Source organism: Bos indicus, chromosome 23 (genome assembly GCF_029378745.1).
Source record: "Bos indicus isolate NIAB-ARS_2022 breed Sahiwal x Tharparkar chromosome 23, NIAB-ARS_B.indTharparkar_mat_pri_1.0, whole genome shotgun sequence".
Lineage (NCBI taxonomy): Eukaryota > Metazoa > Chordata > Mammalia > Artiodactyla > Bovidae > Bos > Bos indicus.
In genome coordinates this window covers 50,067,982-50,081,880 of record NC_091782.1, presented here as the reverse complement: position 1 = coordinate 50,081,880, position 13,899 = coordinate 50,067,982, and the positions used below count along the sequence as shown (strand labels likewise).

The 13,899-nt window shown below is 57.8% G+C and overlaps 1 protein-coding gene across 7 annotated transcripts in view; it reads left to right on the top strand.

The window, feature by feature from the left end:
- RREB1 (ras responsive element binding protein 1) overlaps positions 1 to 13,464 on the top strand; it is a 166,890-nt gene extending 153,426 nt beyond the window's left edge. For 6 of the 7 annotated variants that reach the window (XM_070778451.1, XM_070778454.1, XM_070778453.1 and 3 more), the window contains exons 11-13: positions 3,460 to 3,621; positions 8,286 to 9,086; positions 10,133 to 13,464. In XM_070778451.1, coding sequence (XP_070634552.1) covers positions 3,460 to 3,621; positions 8,286 to 9,086; positions 10,133 to 10,644 — 1,475 coding nt within the window. In that variant the 3' untranslated portion in view covers positions 10,645 to 13,464. The remainder of the gene's footprint in view (positions 1 to 3,459; positions 3,622 to 8,285; positions 9,087 to 10,132) is intronic. The other variant, XM_070778455.1, reaches the window with a different exon arrangement.
- The last annotated feature ends 435 nt before the right edge of the window (positions 13,465 to 13,899 follow it).

The window sequence follows — 13,899 nt, the reverse complement described above, 5'->3', positions numbered from 1 at the left end:
TCCCAGAGTGCTCCCAGTGGGATGCACACCTGTGGAGAGTGTTCCCAGTGGGATGCACGCCTCAGTGTGGAGCGGGCTCCCAGTGAGATGCACGCCTCAGTGTAGAGCGCACTCCCAGTGGGATGCACACCTCTGTGGAGAGTGCTCCCAGTGGGATGCACACCTGTGGAGAGTGTTCCCAGTGGGATGCACGCCTCAGTGTGGAGCGGGCTCCCAGTGGGATGCACGCCTCAGTGTGGAGCGCACTCCCAGTGGGATGCACACCTCTGTGGAGCGTGCTCCCAGTGGGATGCACGCCTCTGTGGAGCGCGCTCCCAGTGGGATGCACGCCTCTGTGGAGAATGCTCCCAGTGGGATGCACACGTCTGTGGAGAGTGCTCCCAGTGGGATGCATGCCTCTCTGGAGCACACTCCCAGTGGGATCCACGCCTCAGTTTGGAGCGCGCTCCCAGTGGGATGCACACCTCTGTGTGGAGAGCGCTCCCAACCTCGCTGGGGTTTGACTGCTTTTCACCTTCTTAGGCAGCAGGTCTGGGAGCGTCTTCCTGGCCAGCCCTGCGTTGTCTCTGCCCAATCCTGAAAGAAAGAGACCCGGGGGCAGTAGGGCGATGGAGAGCTGGCTGAGGGGGTGAAGCCAGGTCATCACACTTACTCTGGGCGTTCACCCTTGATTCCCTCCTGCCCTGCCTGCCAGACAGCGCCATGTGCCTCTTGTAAAATTTCTCTCGTTTCTTGCCTGTTCCGACACCGCGAGTGTGAGTCGCAGGGTGTCATAGGTCTTTGGTGCAAAGGTGCATTTGGTGTCAAAGGTCTTTGGTGCCTGTGGTCACAGGTGCGCTTAGAAACAGCCCTGCTAACGCAGTCTTCTGTGGCTGTTACCAAATGGGTAAAATCATCAGATACCTTCGACACGGATCACCAGTCAGCAAGGCTTTTCTGAAGACTGTGACAATAAAATACTAGAAGGGTTTTTGTTTTCCTCTGTCCGTGCGTCTGGAGTGCACGCTGCTATTTAAAAATGTGTGACTTACGCAGTGAAAGGGGGACTTTTAAAGACTCCCGTTGGTTGTCACTTTGGGAATCTTCCTAATTGGATACAGTACTTCCAGGTCATTGAGTTGGTTTCTAAACTTAACCTTAGCATGAATCTTCCTCATCATGAGATATCCGCCTGGCTCTTGAAACCGGCTGTAAAAGTGAAGCGTTTACCAGTGTGGAGATCGTAGGGTACCTCATATAGTAGGGAGAAGCAAGAAGCCAGCCGCTCTGTGTGAAATCAAGAACCAGATTACAGCTCACAGTCACAGCTTCTGACTTGTTTTCTTCTCAGGCCTGTTTCTCGTGTTTTCACACTGGCCTGACTCAGGGAGACTGTGATTGTTGCTTTTGGAGAATGAAATGTTAAAGGGAAAATATTTTCTTCTTCCTTACAACAGAGCCTAAATAATTATTAAACATTAGGTTTGACATTTAGTGAAAAGAAGTAATTTGAAGGGCACACACACACACAAAGAAAACGTTAAAATACTTGACAACTCGTCTTCACACAAAAAGCCATGACTTTTTTTTTTAACATGGGAATTTTTATAAATTTAGCACAAAACATCTGCAAGGTTTGCGAAGCACGGGTTCTCCAGTTCATCCTCTCAGGCCCACGTGGAGCTCCCTAGAGTAACTGTTTTTAAAATTTGCAGCTGTGCTGGGTCTTTGTTGCTGTGCACGAGCTTTTCTCTAGTCGCAGCGCGTGGGGCTGCTCTCCGGTCATGAGGCACTGGCTTCTTACTGTGCTGGCTTCTCTGGTTGCAGAGCGCAGGATCAAGGCGTCTGGGCTCGGGAGGTGTGGCTCCTGGACTCCAGAGCACAGGCTCAGTGGTTGTGGCCCTAGGACCTAATTGCTCAGCATGTGTGTGGGACCTTCCCGGACCAGAGATCGAACCCCGGTCTCCTGCACTGGCAGGCGGATTCTTTACCGCCAAACCCCCAGGGAAGCCCTGCACATGACTGGTTTCTGATTCCACTTACCCGTCCTTCTAATTGCACTGTCTTTGATGGTTCTAGACATCTGTATTTAAAAACCTCTACCAGCAGTCTGGAACCATCTCTCAGAGGAGAATGGACGTCCCTTTCTTTGGCTACAGCTGATGCTCAAACTTGGGCTGTGTGGATTCAGGCAGTGCGAGCCCTTCCCGTCCTGGGAATCTCGTCCTGGGAATCTCGGCGCCAGGCCCATGTTGTCCATTACCCGCGTGTGGGCTTGTGTGCCTTCACCGGCTCTGGGGCCTGGTGATGCGCGTGGGGATCGAAATGGAAGGCCAGCCCCCATCGGCAGGTCGAGGGAGCAGCGCTGGCTGGCTGCCTGCTGTGTCTTGCGGCGGGGGGTGGGGGGGGGGTGGGGCGGAGGGTGTGTGTGTGTCCAACCAGGGCAGCCCTGGGGTCATGAGATAGCGGTGAGCCCTGTTTGTTGCTATACAAAGCCTTTTCCCAGTGACCTTGGAACGTGGCAGCTGGGGAAAGCAGAGGACTCCAGTGAGGCAGGAGATGATAGCACGCCCCGTGCCCTGAAGCCCACGCCCTCCCTTCCCTGCCCCCCTCTTCTTTGCTTCTCTTCTTCCTCACTCTGTGCCCTGGCTCTGCCATGCGTCCATCCTTGCAGGCGCAGATCAGGCGCCATGGAGCCCCCAGAAGGAATCCTAACAGAAGGAGGGGGCGCTGGTCACAGCAGATAGTGGCCAGGTCAGGCAGGTTGGGGGGGCGCTCGGGGACCCAGCTTCTTCACACTCGGGGTGCTGAGTGGAGCACGTGGTCTCTGGGGAGACTCGTCCCTGCTGGCCCCTCATCTCCCACGGCAAGAGTGTAAAGTGAGGGGGCAGACCCGACACCGCCCCACCCCCGCCCAGGCCGGCTAGCTGGCTAGAGCCACAGGACCCTTGAGCAGAGGTCGGGCGGGAGGCACCCTGGGAAGTCCAGGACTCAGCTCTTCCTGTCCAGGTGGGCGGGTCAGACCCCTAGAGACCCCCGGGGTTTCAAGATGGCCCTCCATCCTGTTCGGTGCCCCGCGTCTGCGGTGCTGCCAGGCTGGGGTGTGCGCTGGCATCCTCGCTGTGGCGGCCACGGGCGGGGGCCTGCGCACGTCCCTCCTCTCACCTCTGTTCTTGTTATTATGTAAGATTTTTTTTTTTAATTGTGAGATTTATTTTAAAGATATGTGTCTTGCTTTCATTGTTAACTTTCAGTATTTTAAAGACAAACCCATTATCCACTCAGGATGAGGGAAGATGACCGTTTGCCTTATTGAAGTTCTCGGGGTTCATTTCTTACTGTGTTTTGTTTATTTTCTTGAAAGGGGTGGGGGGTGGGAACCAATGCCAGTGATCCCCGGAGAAGGAACCGGAAGCAGACTTTCCTTTTTCGCTGCAGTAGAAAGCCAGGTAAATATGTATTTTTTTTCCCCCGATTCAGGTCAGAAACCCTTCCCTTGTCAAAAATGCGGTGCCTTCTTTTCCACCAAATCTAACTGTGAACGACACCAGTTGCGCAAACACGGAGTTACCGCCTGTTCCCTGAGAAGAAATGGGCTTATCCCCCAGTCAAAAGAGAGTGATGGAGCCCGTGATAGCACAGGTAGTGCCTCCAGGCGGTGGAGAGGGGCGCCCTTAGCCGCCCGGCCTCCCTTTCTCTGCAGGAGCCCGCGTGTCCCAGCTGCTGGGGAAGGTCTGACCTTCCCCTCCCCACCCCCCCACGCCTGCTCTTGCCCTTTGCCCCCTAGAGCTGGGCGGTGCGGGAGGGTGAGCAGTCCCGCTCTTTGTAGGAACACGTCCGAGAGGGATGTGGAAGCGCTGGGCTGGTGTTTTGGGAAACCCCAGCGGGGGCCTTGTCCTACAGGGCAGGGATGGGCCGGCTGGGAAGGTCCTGCAGGAACCCGCGATGCCCCGCCCCCCACGGGGAGGGGCCGGCCAGGCGGAGTGTTTTCTTTTCAATAACTCTCTTCCCAGTAAAAACCTTAGTCCTGTTTGAGAAAGCACTGTGCATGTCCTTTCTCTAATCCCATCTCCGCTTGCTCCGAATCCGGGTATTATTCTCGTGTGCTGATACGCGCTTCCTTCCTCCAGCCCTCCAGAGCAATTAACGGCTGCCCGTGCGTCCCCCGCCGCCTTTTTCCCTTCCAGCTTCTGTATTTACTCATGTTCTCTGTTGAGTGCCTTCCATTATCTCCAACCGCTGGGGGTTTGTGTCCCTCACCCCCGAAACAACACCAAGCATCGCTGCCTTTGGGTGGCCCAGACGCGGGGCCGGGGGCTGACGCTGAGGAAGCGTTGCAGGTGTGGGTTCAGTGTGACGGATGGCGAAAGCTTGACTTTTCCCCATTTTTTGAAGCCGAGGAGACTCCCCCCAGGTGTGTTTTCCTACTGTTCCTGGGCACTGTGTCCCATGCTTCCTGCCCTCAGACTGAGTGGGGCGGGGGTCCCCCTCTCCTGGGAGTGAGCGTGGACCGGAGGGCCGGCTCTAGCCCCCGCCCCCGGCCGCCTCGTCCGTGTTGTCAGAGACGGGGAGGGGGTCGGTGCGGAACCTCTTCTCGGGGCCACGCCTCCCCCCAGCCAGAGAGACGCCATGCCCTCGGCCATGGTCAGACCCTCCGGCTTCCAGGCCCACGTGACTGGCCAGGATCTGCTAGTGGAGAGGAGTCCGGGCGCCCACGGAGTCTTGCTGTGACTGCTGCCCTCGGGCCCATGGTGCTGGGTGACCTGCCGTTCACCCCGCGAAGCTGGCCACTGGGCTGGCAGGGCGCAGCTTCGTTGGGACGGCCCTGCCAGTGTCTGAGTCTCCGCTGCCACGTCAGGTTCTGCCCGGCCCCACTCTTGCAGCCCATCAAGGTTCCCAGGGGACCGCGGGGCGCCCTTGGCGCCCACGCTGGCAGACGAGTCTTAAAGTGTAACAGCCACGATGCACACTTTGGGTTCAGCATCTTGAGCTGTGTGACCAGGGAGCACCCAAACCAGGGCTCCTGCAGACGCGAAGCTAGTCTTAGCCTCCGGGTAGCTCCACGTCTTCACGGTGGGGGTACTTGTTTTATAAACTGCAGTTATGAGTTTGGCTTTTCCAAGTTTCACAGCACCCTCCTCACCTCGACCCTGCCCGGAGGGTGTATAGGTTTCCTTTAAGGGACAAAGCCTCTAGAAAAAGAAAATTCAGTGAGAGTTGTAACGAAAAACCAGCATAGAGAAAATATAGGTTTGGTGTAATTGTGGTCACAGTCCGCGGTGAGAAAGAAGGCTGAGAGAGAAGACGAGAGAAGGAGGGTCGGGGAGCAGGAGCTGCGTGCTTTCGAGAGCTTTTCACACCAGGTAAAGGCGATGGAGGGTGGAGGTTTCTTTCAGGCTTCTTCCCATGAAGTGAAAAAAGTCAGGCTTTGGAGAAAAACCATAAAAACACAAAGGCAGGAAACGACCCAGGCCGTTCTTGAGGGATTTCTAGGTTTATATGCCTGGGTTGCATTTTCGGAAAAATCCCAGAACATGTTTTGCAACATAGGTCTGACTTTCTCAATCACAGAAGGTCTCTCATCACAGTGTGCCCCAGATTTTCCCCAGAGGAACGGGGACAGTGCTGGGATGGGGCAATGTTAGCTGAAAGGGACGTGTTGATCATTCAGAGCCAGGCTGAGACTGAGGTGCACTTTGTCCCCTCGGAGGATGCTCCTGGGTCTTCCTCAGGTGATGCTTGTCGCAGCCTTCCTGTTTGTGGGCACCTGCGGGTGACTTTTCAAATCAATGTTAGCATGAAGTTTTTCGGTTTTTTTGGCCAGGTTGCGTGGCCTTTGGAATCTTAACTTCCCTGACCAGGGGTTGAACCAGGGCCCACCGCATTCAAAGCCAGGGAACTCCCCAGCATGGGTGTTTTGAAACTGTCGCTGTAAGGTGGCCCCCTTTGCTGCCCTGAAGCTCCTCATGCCCGTGTGGGCCGGGCCCCTTACTCCCGGCCTCGCCCCTGCCCAGGCAGATGGATGTTTAGGACGTAGGTTGTCAGCTCAGTTGGAGAGCCTGAGATTTCTCAGAAGCAGTAGATGTTTACTTGTTCGCTTGACACGGAGGTCTTCACTCTCACAAGAGAGGAGCTTTATCTACGAGTGCCTTCAGGGGCTGTCTGCTTCCTCTAGCAGTTTTCTTAGATTCGCGTCACAAACAAGGGCCTGGCTGACGGGAACAGAAAATGTTTAAAGCCGCATGGCTTACAAAAGTCACCAGCTCAGCCGCCTGCATTTGGGGAGGGCGCGTGGTGAGGAGAGCGAGGTCCGCGTAGGGCCTGGCCTTGTACGTTGCGCGTCCACGAGACCCAAGAGGTTAAGTCCGTTGCGCTCAAGAAAAAGCTCTTGGAGTGGCTTGCAACTGCAAGGGCCCGGCTGCTGAAAACGCCCCCTGGTGGACGTCGGGCAGAAGGCGGCCAAGCTCCCCAGAGGAAACGAGCTGGCCTCCGCTGCCTTCAAAGAGAGCATCACCCCCGCTGAGGAAGGCCCCGCGGTCAAAACACTGATCTGAGTATGTTGACTTGGGTTTGGTTTCAGAATTCACTTAGTTTATCATCTTAAATATATTCTACTGCAATCGAAATCTTAAATAACCCATGTTCTTTTGGTGAAAAAGAAAAATAGTGATTAGTGGAACAGGCTAGACTGTTCTGAGACAGGAAGTAACCACACACACACATATACCCCTTGGCTTCCCCCCCACACCTTTGGTTTTAATGTAACTACCCACCGAACCAATAAATAGGAAACCAAGCATTCTGTACTTTTTTATTTTGAAGTTTACACCAAAATCCATTTAAAAGGTGCTCTCCGAACAATTAAAGAAAATGAGCATCTGATTTTTCCTTGGAAAATGGCCTAGATGTTGGTGTGGGTGTGTATATATGTATGTATGTCGGGAGTCTTCTTTAATCTTTTGGGTAATTGCCAAAAGCCATTTATTGTCAGAAGTTTTATACTCAGCCCACAATTACTTGCTTCCTTCTGAAACCTTCTGAGATACTTGCACAGAGGCTGCCAAAAAGTAGTCAGAGTGAAACCAACGGAGAGAAGGAAGCGGGAGAGCCGTGTAGCGGGCCTTGGTGGAGTCGATGCCTTTGCTTCGCCGCCAGCCCAGGGCTGCCCTGATCACAGATCACAGCCCTGATCTCTGCCCAGATCACAGAGCCTGTGCCTCAGGCCGGCGTGGTGCTGGTCTGCACACGGCAGGGGAGGGGCCGGGTTCGGTGTGTGAACCCGAGCTCAGAGAACGGGCCTTGTGAGGGCGGCGCGAGCCGTGTCTGCCGCAGAATGGGTTCCGTCAGCCTGCCGCCGCAGCAGTCCCCCGGCCGTTGTACTGTAGTTAAAAGTTGGGCTCAGCAAGCTTCAGCTTCACCGTCAGAGCTCATGATGGATAAGGGGCTAAGACCTTGTTCGACTAGAATGGCGAGGAGATGGTGCTTTTGATCAATACCGTCATCTCTTGGGTGTCGACAGTGTTCCCAGGGGGCCCGCCCTTAAGAAGGCCGATAGAAACCGGCGGACTGTCCACATCTGGTTTTGCTGTGGAGAGTGGACAGGTAGGAACCAGTCGAGAGATAGGAAACGTCTCCGCTCCCTACCCGGGTCCCAACAGCAGCCAGGGGGCCCTCAGGTGTGCACACAGGTGTGCATGTGTCTCCTGTTGCCCGCGAGCTCTCCCGGAGACCAGCCGTCAGGTGGGAGCCTGCGGACTGCAGACACCGAACCCTGGCTCTGCCACGTCCCGTGAGCCCCTAGATCCCGTGGCGGGGGGGGCGGGGGCCGGTTCCTTTGTATGCTGCATGTGTATACGGCTCTCTGCTCTGGAAAATAACTTCTCCCGCTCGGCTTCCTCAACCTCCCTCGCGCTGCGAGTCTCTGGAATGCGCCCGCTGTCCTCTCGCGGTCCTGTCTGTCTGGCTGCCCTGAGCCGCTCGCCCGCCCCTGGGGACCCGGAGCATCCCTGTGTGTTCCCGGGGAGGGGGTGGGGGGGTGGGGGGGACAGCTCCAGGGGTGGAGGGGAAGGCGGAGGTCGCAGGCGCAGGCAGCCTGGGACCCCAGACTGTGTGCGCCCATGTGGAGGCTCCTTTTTAAAATTAACCTCAGATCCGCCTGGGGGATGCAAGGGGTGACGAGGATTCGGGTGAGAGAAACCCTTGCTGGGGTTTGGGAGACAGGCCCCGAGGGGTGGGTAACGGGCGAGCCCTCGGAAGGGGTGTGTTTGGGGCCGCGGGTCTCAGCCTGCCCCGTGCTTGCTCCGCAGACAGCCAGTCGGACGCAGAGGCCTCGGCGGCTGGCAGCGAAGTGCTGGACCTCACCGCCCGGGAGCTGCCCGCGCCAACCCCAGAAGGCGCCTCGGAGCCCAGCCCGGCCGCGGCCCCGGCCCCGGAGGACCCCCCGGGGGGCGCGCAGGAGGAGGCGGAGCAGGTGGCGGCGGAGGAGGACGTGCATCCCGAAGAGGAGGACGCGCAGCCCACGGAGGAGGAGGAGGGGGAGGAGGAGTGCGCGGAGGAGGAGCCGGCCGAGGCCGCCGACGGCCCCGAGGAGGACACGGTCAGCAACAAGAGCCTGGACCTCAACCTCGCCAGCACGTTGATGGGCTTCAAGCTGGCCGAGGGCGAGGCGGGCGCGCAGGACCACAAGCACACCTGCCACGTGTGCGGCAAGAGCTTCAAGTTCCTCACGACCCTCAGCCGCCACCGCAAGGCCCACGACCGCGAGGAGCCCGGTGACGAGAGCGCGCCCCCCCGGGAGCACGAGGGGCCGCACCCGGCTGACCCTGAGCCCCCCGCCCCTGAGCCCCCGGCCGAGGCGGAGGTCACACCCGATGCCCCGGCGGAGAAGCAGAGCGAGGCAGCCGAGGGCCCCTCGGACGCGGACGGGGACGGGGAGGGCCCCGCCGAGAAGAGACCGCTGGAGAAGAGTGACGACGACAAGAAGCCAAAGACAGACACGCCCAGGAGCGCAGCCAGCAAGGCGGACAAGAGGAAGAAGGTGTGCAGCGTGTGTAGCAAGAGGTTCTGGTCCCTGCAGGACCTGACCCGGCACATGAGGTCGCACACAGGTGAGAGGGCGGGGCAGACTGGGCGGGGCGGGGGGGCGGGGACGGAGCTGGCGGCCCCGGGCACCCTGGGCACGCAGAAGGCCCGTCCTCTTAACACCCAGAGGGCACGGGGAGCGGCAGTGGTGTTTTCCAGAGCCTTCTGATCAGCCTCTTTGCCCTCTGCACCTCAGTCTTCCTGTCCCTAGAAAGGGGGGTGATGGCTGCCCTTGTCTTCTGGAAGCTTCCAGAGGAGTACGGGTGCCAGGAAGGGCTGCGGGGTGGCCCAGGGAGCAACAGTGTGGCGGGAGTTGGGCTGGGCTCGTTGCACCTGGGCCTGCACGCGGTGGGGGGGGACACGGGGTGCCCGTCAGCCAGCTCTAGTTGCCCGGGCCTGTGCGGGGGGTGGGGGGGGCTCGCAGGTGTGCCCATCAGCCAGCAGGTGCTGGGTTGGCCGCAGGGCTGATGGGGCTAAACCGAGAGGGCACCTGCTCGCTCCCCGGGCACAGCCCCGCTCCTCCTGGAAGCCACCACCTCTGGGCATGAGGCCACAAAGCCCCTGCAGGGGCCACTGCTTGGGTAGAAAGGAGGCCTGGACGCCTTGCCCCACCGAGCAGGAAGACACCCCCGTGTCTTGGTCTGTGCTTCCCTCCACTCCCGGTGGCTAAGGAGGTTTCATCCCCTGCCGAGCCCCTGCACTGGGCTCCCAGCAGAGGTGTTCGTGGGCTCCGGCCAGGTGGTTCCCTCAGCTGCTCTGCGTCCAGGCGCTAGCGGGTCTGTAGCTCTGACTCCGCAGTGGGGCCAGCCCTGGGGGCCCTGTCCGGCACCTGTGTGCCCGAGGGTCCCGGGTCGGGGGTGAGAAAGCAGACCCGACCGAGGCTGAGGAGAAGCTCCGTGCGGCCCTGCTCCCTCTCCTGTGCTGTGGTTGGGACAGAGGAGGCTCCTGTGAGCGGACCGGGGGCTCAGTGGCCCACCACGCTACCCCTCGGGCCGTGGCTGTACGTGGGCGGAGCTGGGCAGTGGTCGCGGGCGGCCGGGCTCACAGCCCTGAATCCCTCTCGGTTCCCCAGGAGAGAGGCCGTACAAGTGCCAGACCTGCGAGCGGACCTTCACGCTGAAGCACAGCCTGGTGCGCCACCAGCGGGTCCACCAGAAGGCCCGGCACGCCAAGCGCCACGGCAGGGACAGCGACCGGGAGGAGCACGCCGAGGAGGACAGCGAGAGCGAGTCCGCCCACAGCGGCGCGCACCCCGTGTCGGAGGGCGAGGGCGACGCGGGCCTGCACGCCAGCGCCCACGTGGCTCTCACGCGGAGCCGGAGGGAGAGCCTGGCCGCCAAGGACGCCGGCCGCCGGGAGGAGCGGGCGGCGGCGCGGACGGCGGGGGCCAGCCAGGCCGCGGCCGGCAGGAGCACGCCCAGGGCCGCCGCCGCAGGCAGCCCTCCGGAGCCAGCGCCCCAGGGCGACCCCGGCCGGGAGAGCCCCGCGGGCCTCCTGCAGGACCTGCTGGAGCTGCCGGGCCGCAGGCCCGCCCACCCCCTCTTGCCCACTGCCGACAGTGCCTCGCTCCTGGGCCTGGAATGACGACCCGGCCCGCCCCCCAGCACGCAGACGAGAGCCAGCAGAGCAAAGCGCCCTGAATCTGCTTCCCGAGGTGCCCTCAGTGCCCCTTGGCTGCTGGGAGGCCAGAGAGAGAGGGGGCGGTCGCCCCCGGGTGCCATCGCCTTACAGACCGCGGGGAAGGGCCGCACCAGCGATTCGAGTGCCTTAACTACTTACAGCCCTTCGTGTCCTCCTGGGTGTTGTGTTTCCAAAACGACTTTTTGAAAAACAAAGCAAATATTTTAATGAATTATTTGGAGAGGACCTTTTCATTTAAGCATTAACATTACCTTCTGTCTTGGTGTGTGTGAGCTTGTTTTTGCAAATCTGTGATAGTCACGTTTGTTCTATGAGCTGGAAACAAGACGAAAAAAAAAACATGCCCTTGGATACCTATGGCCAATAACTGGAAGAAAGTGACGCGAATTCCATGTAAATTCCCAGAGGAAATGTGGATAAGATGCTCATTTCTCAAATAGACTTTTTTTTTTCTGTTTGCTACATGGTGGAGCTGTAATCTGGTCCTCGGTGTACTGCAGGATGTGGTTGATGAAGGTTTCCAATTTGGTTCAAGCCAAAACCAGGAAAGGTTCTAGCTTCGACCTGGGACACATTTCCACTCTCAGCGTTAGACATGCCGTTACTGCTGCAGTTTCCAGACAGAGGAGAGTCCCCCTGGCAACTGAACCGGCGGAAAACATGCATAGATGTCATATATCTGATTCCTACCCCCAACCCCCACCCTTTTCGGTATATGTATTAATAATATTATTATTATTATTATTATTTGTAGTTCATCAGTTTGCTGGTCTCTGCAGTCAGCAGAAACAAATGGGCAATATTTGTCCTGGGAGACCCGGGCCGCCCCCGCCCGGGCCTCCCCGCGCGTGAGCGTCCACCCGCAGCCTCTGCCAGGCCCCCTGGGGCGGCAGCTCTTCTACTGTACTCAGACACGCCTCTCTTCTGTGACTGCAGCACCCAGCAGGGGCCCCGCGGTCCTCCGCCCGCCCCTGGGGGGCCGGGGGGCAGTGGGGAGGGGAGAGGAGGCGAGGTGGGCGCCGGGGCCTCCAGGGAAGCCGGGCGGCAGGACCCGTTGCTCGCCAGGTCTTCCTGCCAAACCCAGCCCAAACCCACCGGCGCCCCCGTCCTTTGCAGAGCGAGGGAGTTCTACTACTGGTAACAAAACTGCACACGGGAGACGGAGGAGGGATGTACATTCCCTTCCTGTAATCTGGGGTTGGTGCTTGAAGAGAAACACGTGTCTCTAGTTTCTGGGTCGCCCGAGCCCCTGGGCGCACAGAGGTGGATTTTCTTTTCGTGAGCATCATATGCAGGCAATAGACCCCCTCACTGTAGCTGCCAGCAGTGACTGGAAACTGACCCTACTGTAGCTGGGCTGTGCTCAGCGGCCTGTCCTCTAGCCGGGACCCCCCGGGACCCCCCGAGCCTCAGTGCCTCAGGCCCCCCCCGGGACCCAGGGCTCCTCTGTCCTCAGACCTGTGCCCACCACAGGGACCCCCGCCCTCCCTTCCTCACCCACTCCCGGTGGCCAAAATCCAACCGCCCAGACTTCAAAGGAAGCTGTGTGTTCTTGATGTGATGAAAAAGCGGTATCTTTGCATGTGAAAGGCGAAAGGTTGAGGTATATTAAGATTTTTAACTGTATTAGGGATGTGTGAACCAGTTTCAAAATGAGGTTTTATTTACTTTAGGTGAAGACGAATCAGAACCAATGACCCCCCCCGCCCCGCCCCCGACCCTGTATCACTTCATACGAAGTGTGGTGTGCTTGCCTAAAACCAGTTCATTCATCCCTTAATTTTTTATGATGATTGCTGTTATTTTCATTGTTATTATTATTATTTGGGTGTTTTGTTTTCCTTTGCAGCTCTCCACACTAAAACTCGGAACGTTGTGGGGAGAAGCCACGAGTTAACTCTGCGCTGGGGTGAGATGTGGCCGGAACCAGCCCGGCACTGCGGCCAAGGCTGCCGCTCGCAATAATCACTATTGATTTAAAGCTTTATTTAGCCTTCATCTGTACCCTCGTAGTCGATAAGGTCTTGCCACGTTTTATTAGTGAGGTTGAGAGATGTATCATCTGTTTGTTGTTCTGTCCCCTCCCCCAGTATTAAACTGTGAAATTTGTGATTTGTTTAAACTCTGGGTGAATCATAGCTTAGTTTGCATGTCCAGCTCATTTGTTCCTATACATTTTGTTTGATTCTTTTTCTCCTTCTCTCAGGGCTTTTACAAAAAAAAAAAAAAAGAAATATATATATATGGATCTTCTGAAAAGTTTTTTGAGGTGCAAGTTTCTCTCTTTTGTTTTTTCTCTTTGATTTATGAACACGATGCTGAGATTCAATCACTACATGAAACTCCCGGCTGTGAAAACAAGACGAAAACCCGGGGCTGTTTTTCCCACCAGCCCCCAGGGGAAGCCGTGTGGCAGTCGGATGCCCGTTTGTTTCAGAAAGTCTCACCGTTCTTTGCACGCTCTGTTCCTCTCTTTCCTCCAGAAGGAAGTTGATCCTGGTGATTTCAGCCCATGCATTAAACAGGAAACAATAATAAATGTGTAGAATTCATATTTTTCTAAAGGGAACTTAAAAAACTGCTGCTACATGTTGTGTACAAAACTGGTTTATGCCACAAGAACAGAGAATCACAGATCCGGGTTTGGTACTTCTCGTCCCTCTTTGTGTCCAGTTGTATAGACTTCCAGATTCAAAATGAGAAGAAACGCTGTTCTGTATCAAACCATCTACAAGCAATAAATGTTATATTTTAAAAACGGCAGGTTGCTGATCCTGCGGCCGTCCTTTGATTTGCTGTGATCCTCTGAGCTCGTCCCCAACCCGGGCCGCTGCCTGTTGGGGGTGGGGGTGGGCGTGGGGGGCCATCATTGGACGTGGGCATCTGTGGCGGTGGGTGGGAGAACCTCAGGCCTGCTTGCTGCCTGCTAGGCACCTGGGGTTCCCACAACAGCCCTCACCCAGGCAGCATCTCTCAGCCTCGGGCCCGCGTCCCCGCTCGCCCGGGGGGTCTCTTCGGGGCCCCGAATGGTCGGCGGCGGCAGCTCAGGCCTCGCTCACGACAGGTGAAGCGGGGGGCTGTGTCTCCGGGCCACGACCCCCTGGACACACTGTGCTGGCCCTCCCCCTACAGTCAGGCTGTGTGGGGTTGAGTTGTCCCCTGGGTGGAGAGCTCCCGACTCAGACCTGCTGGTGTGCA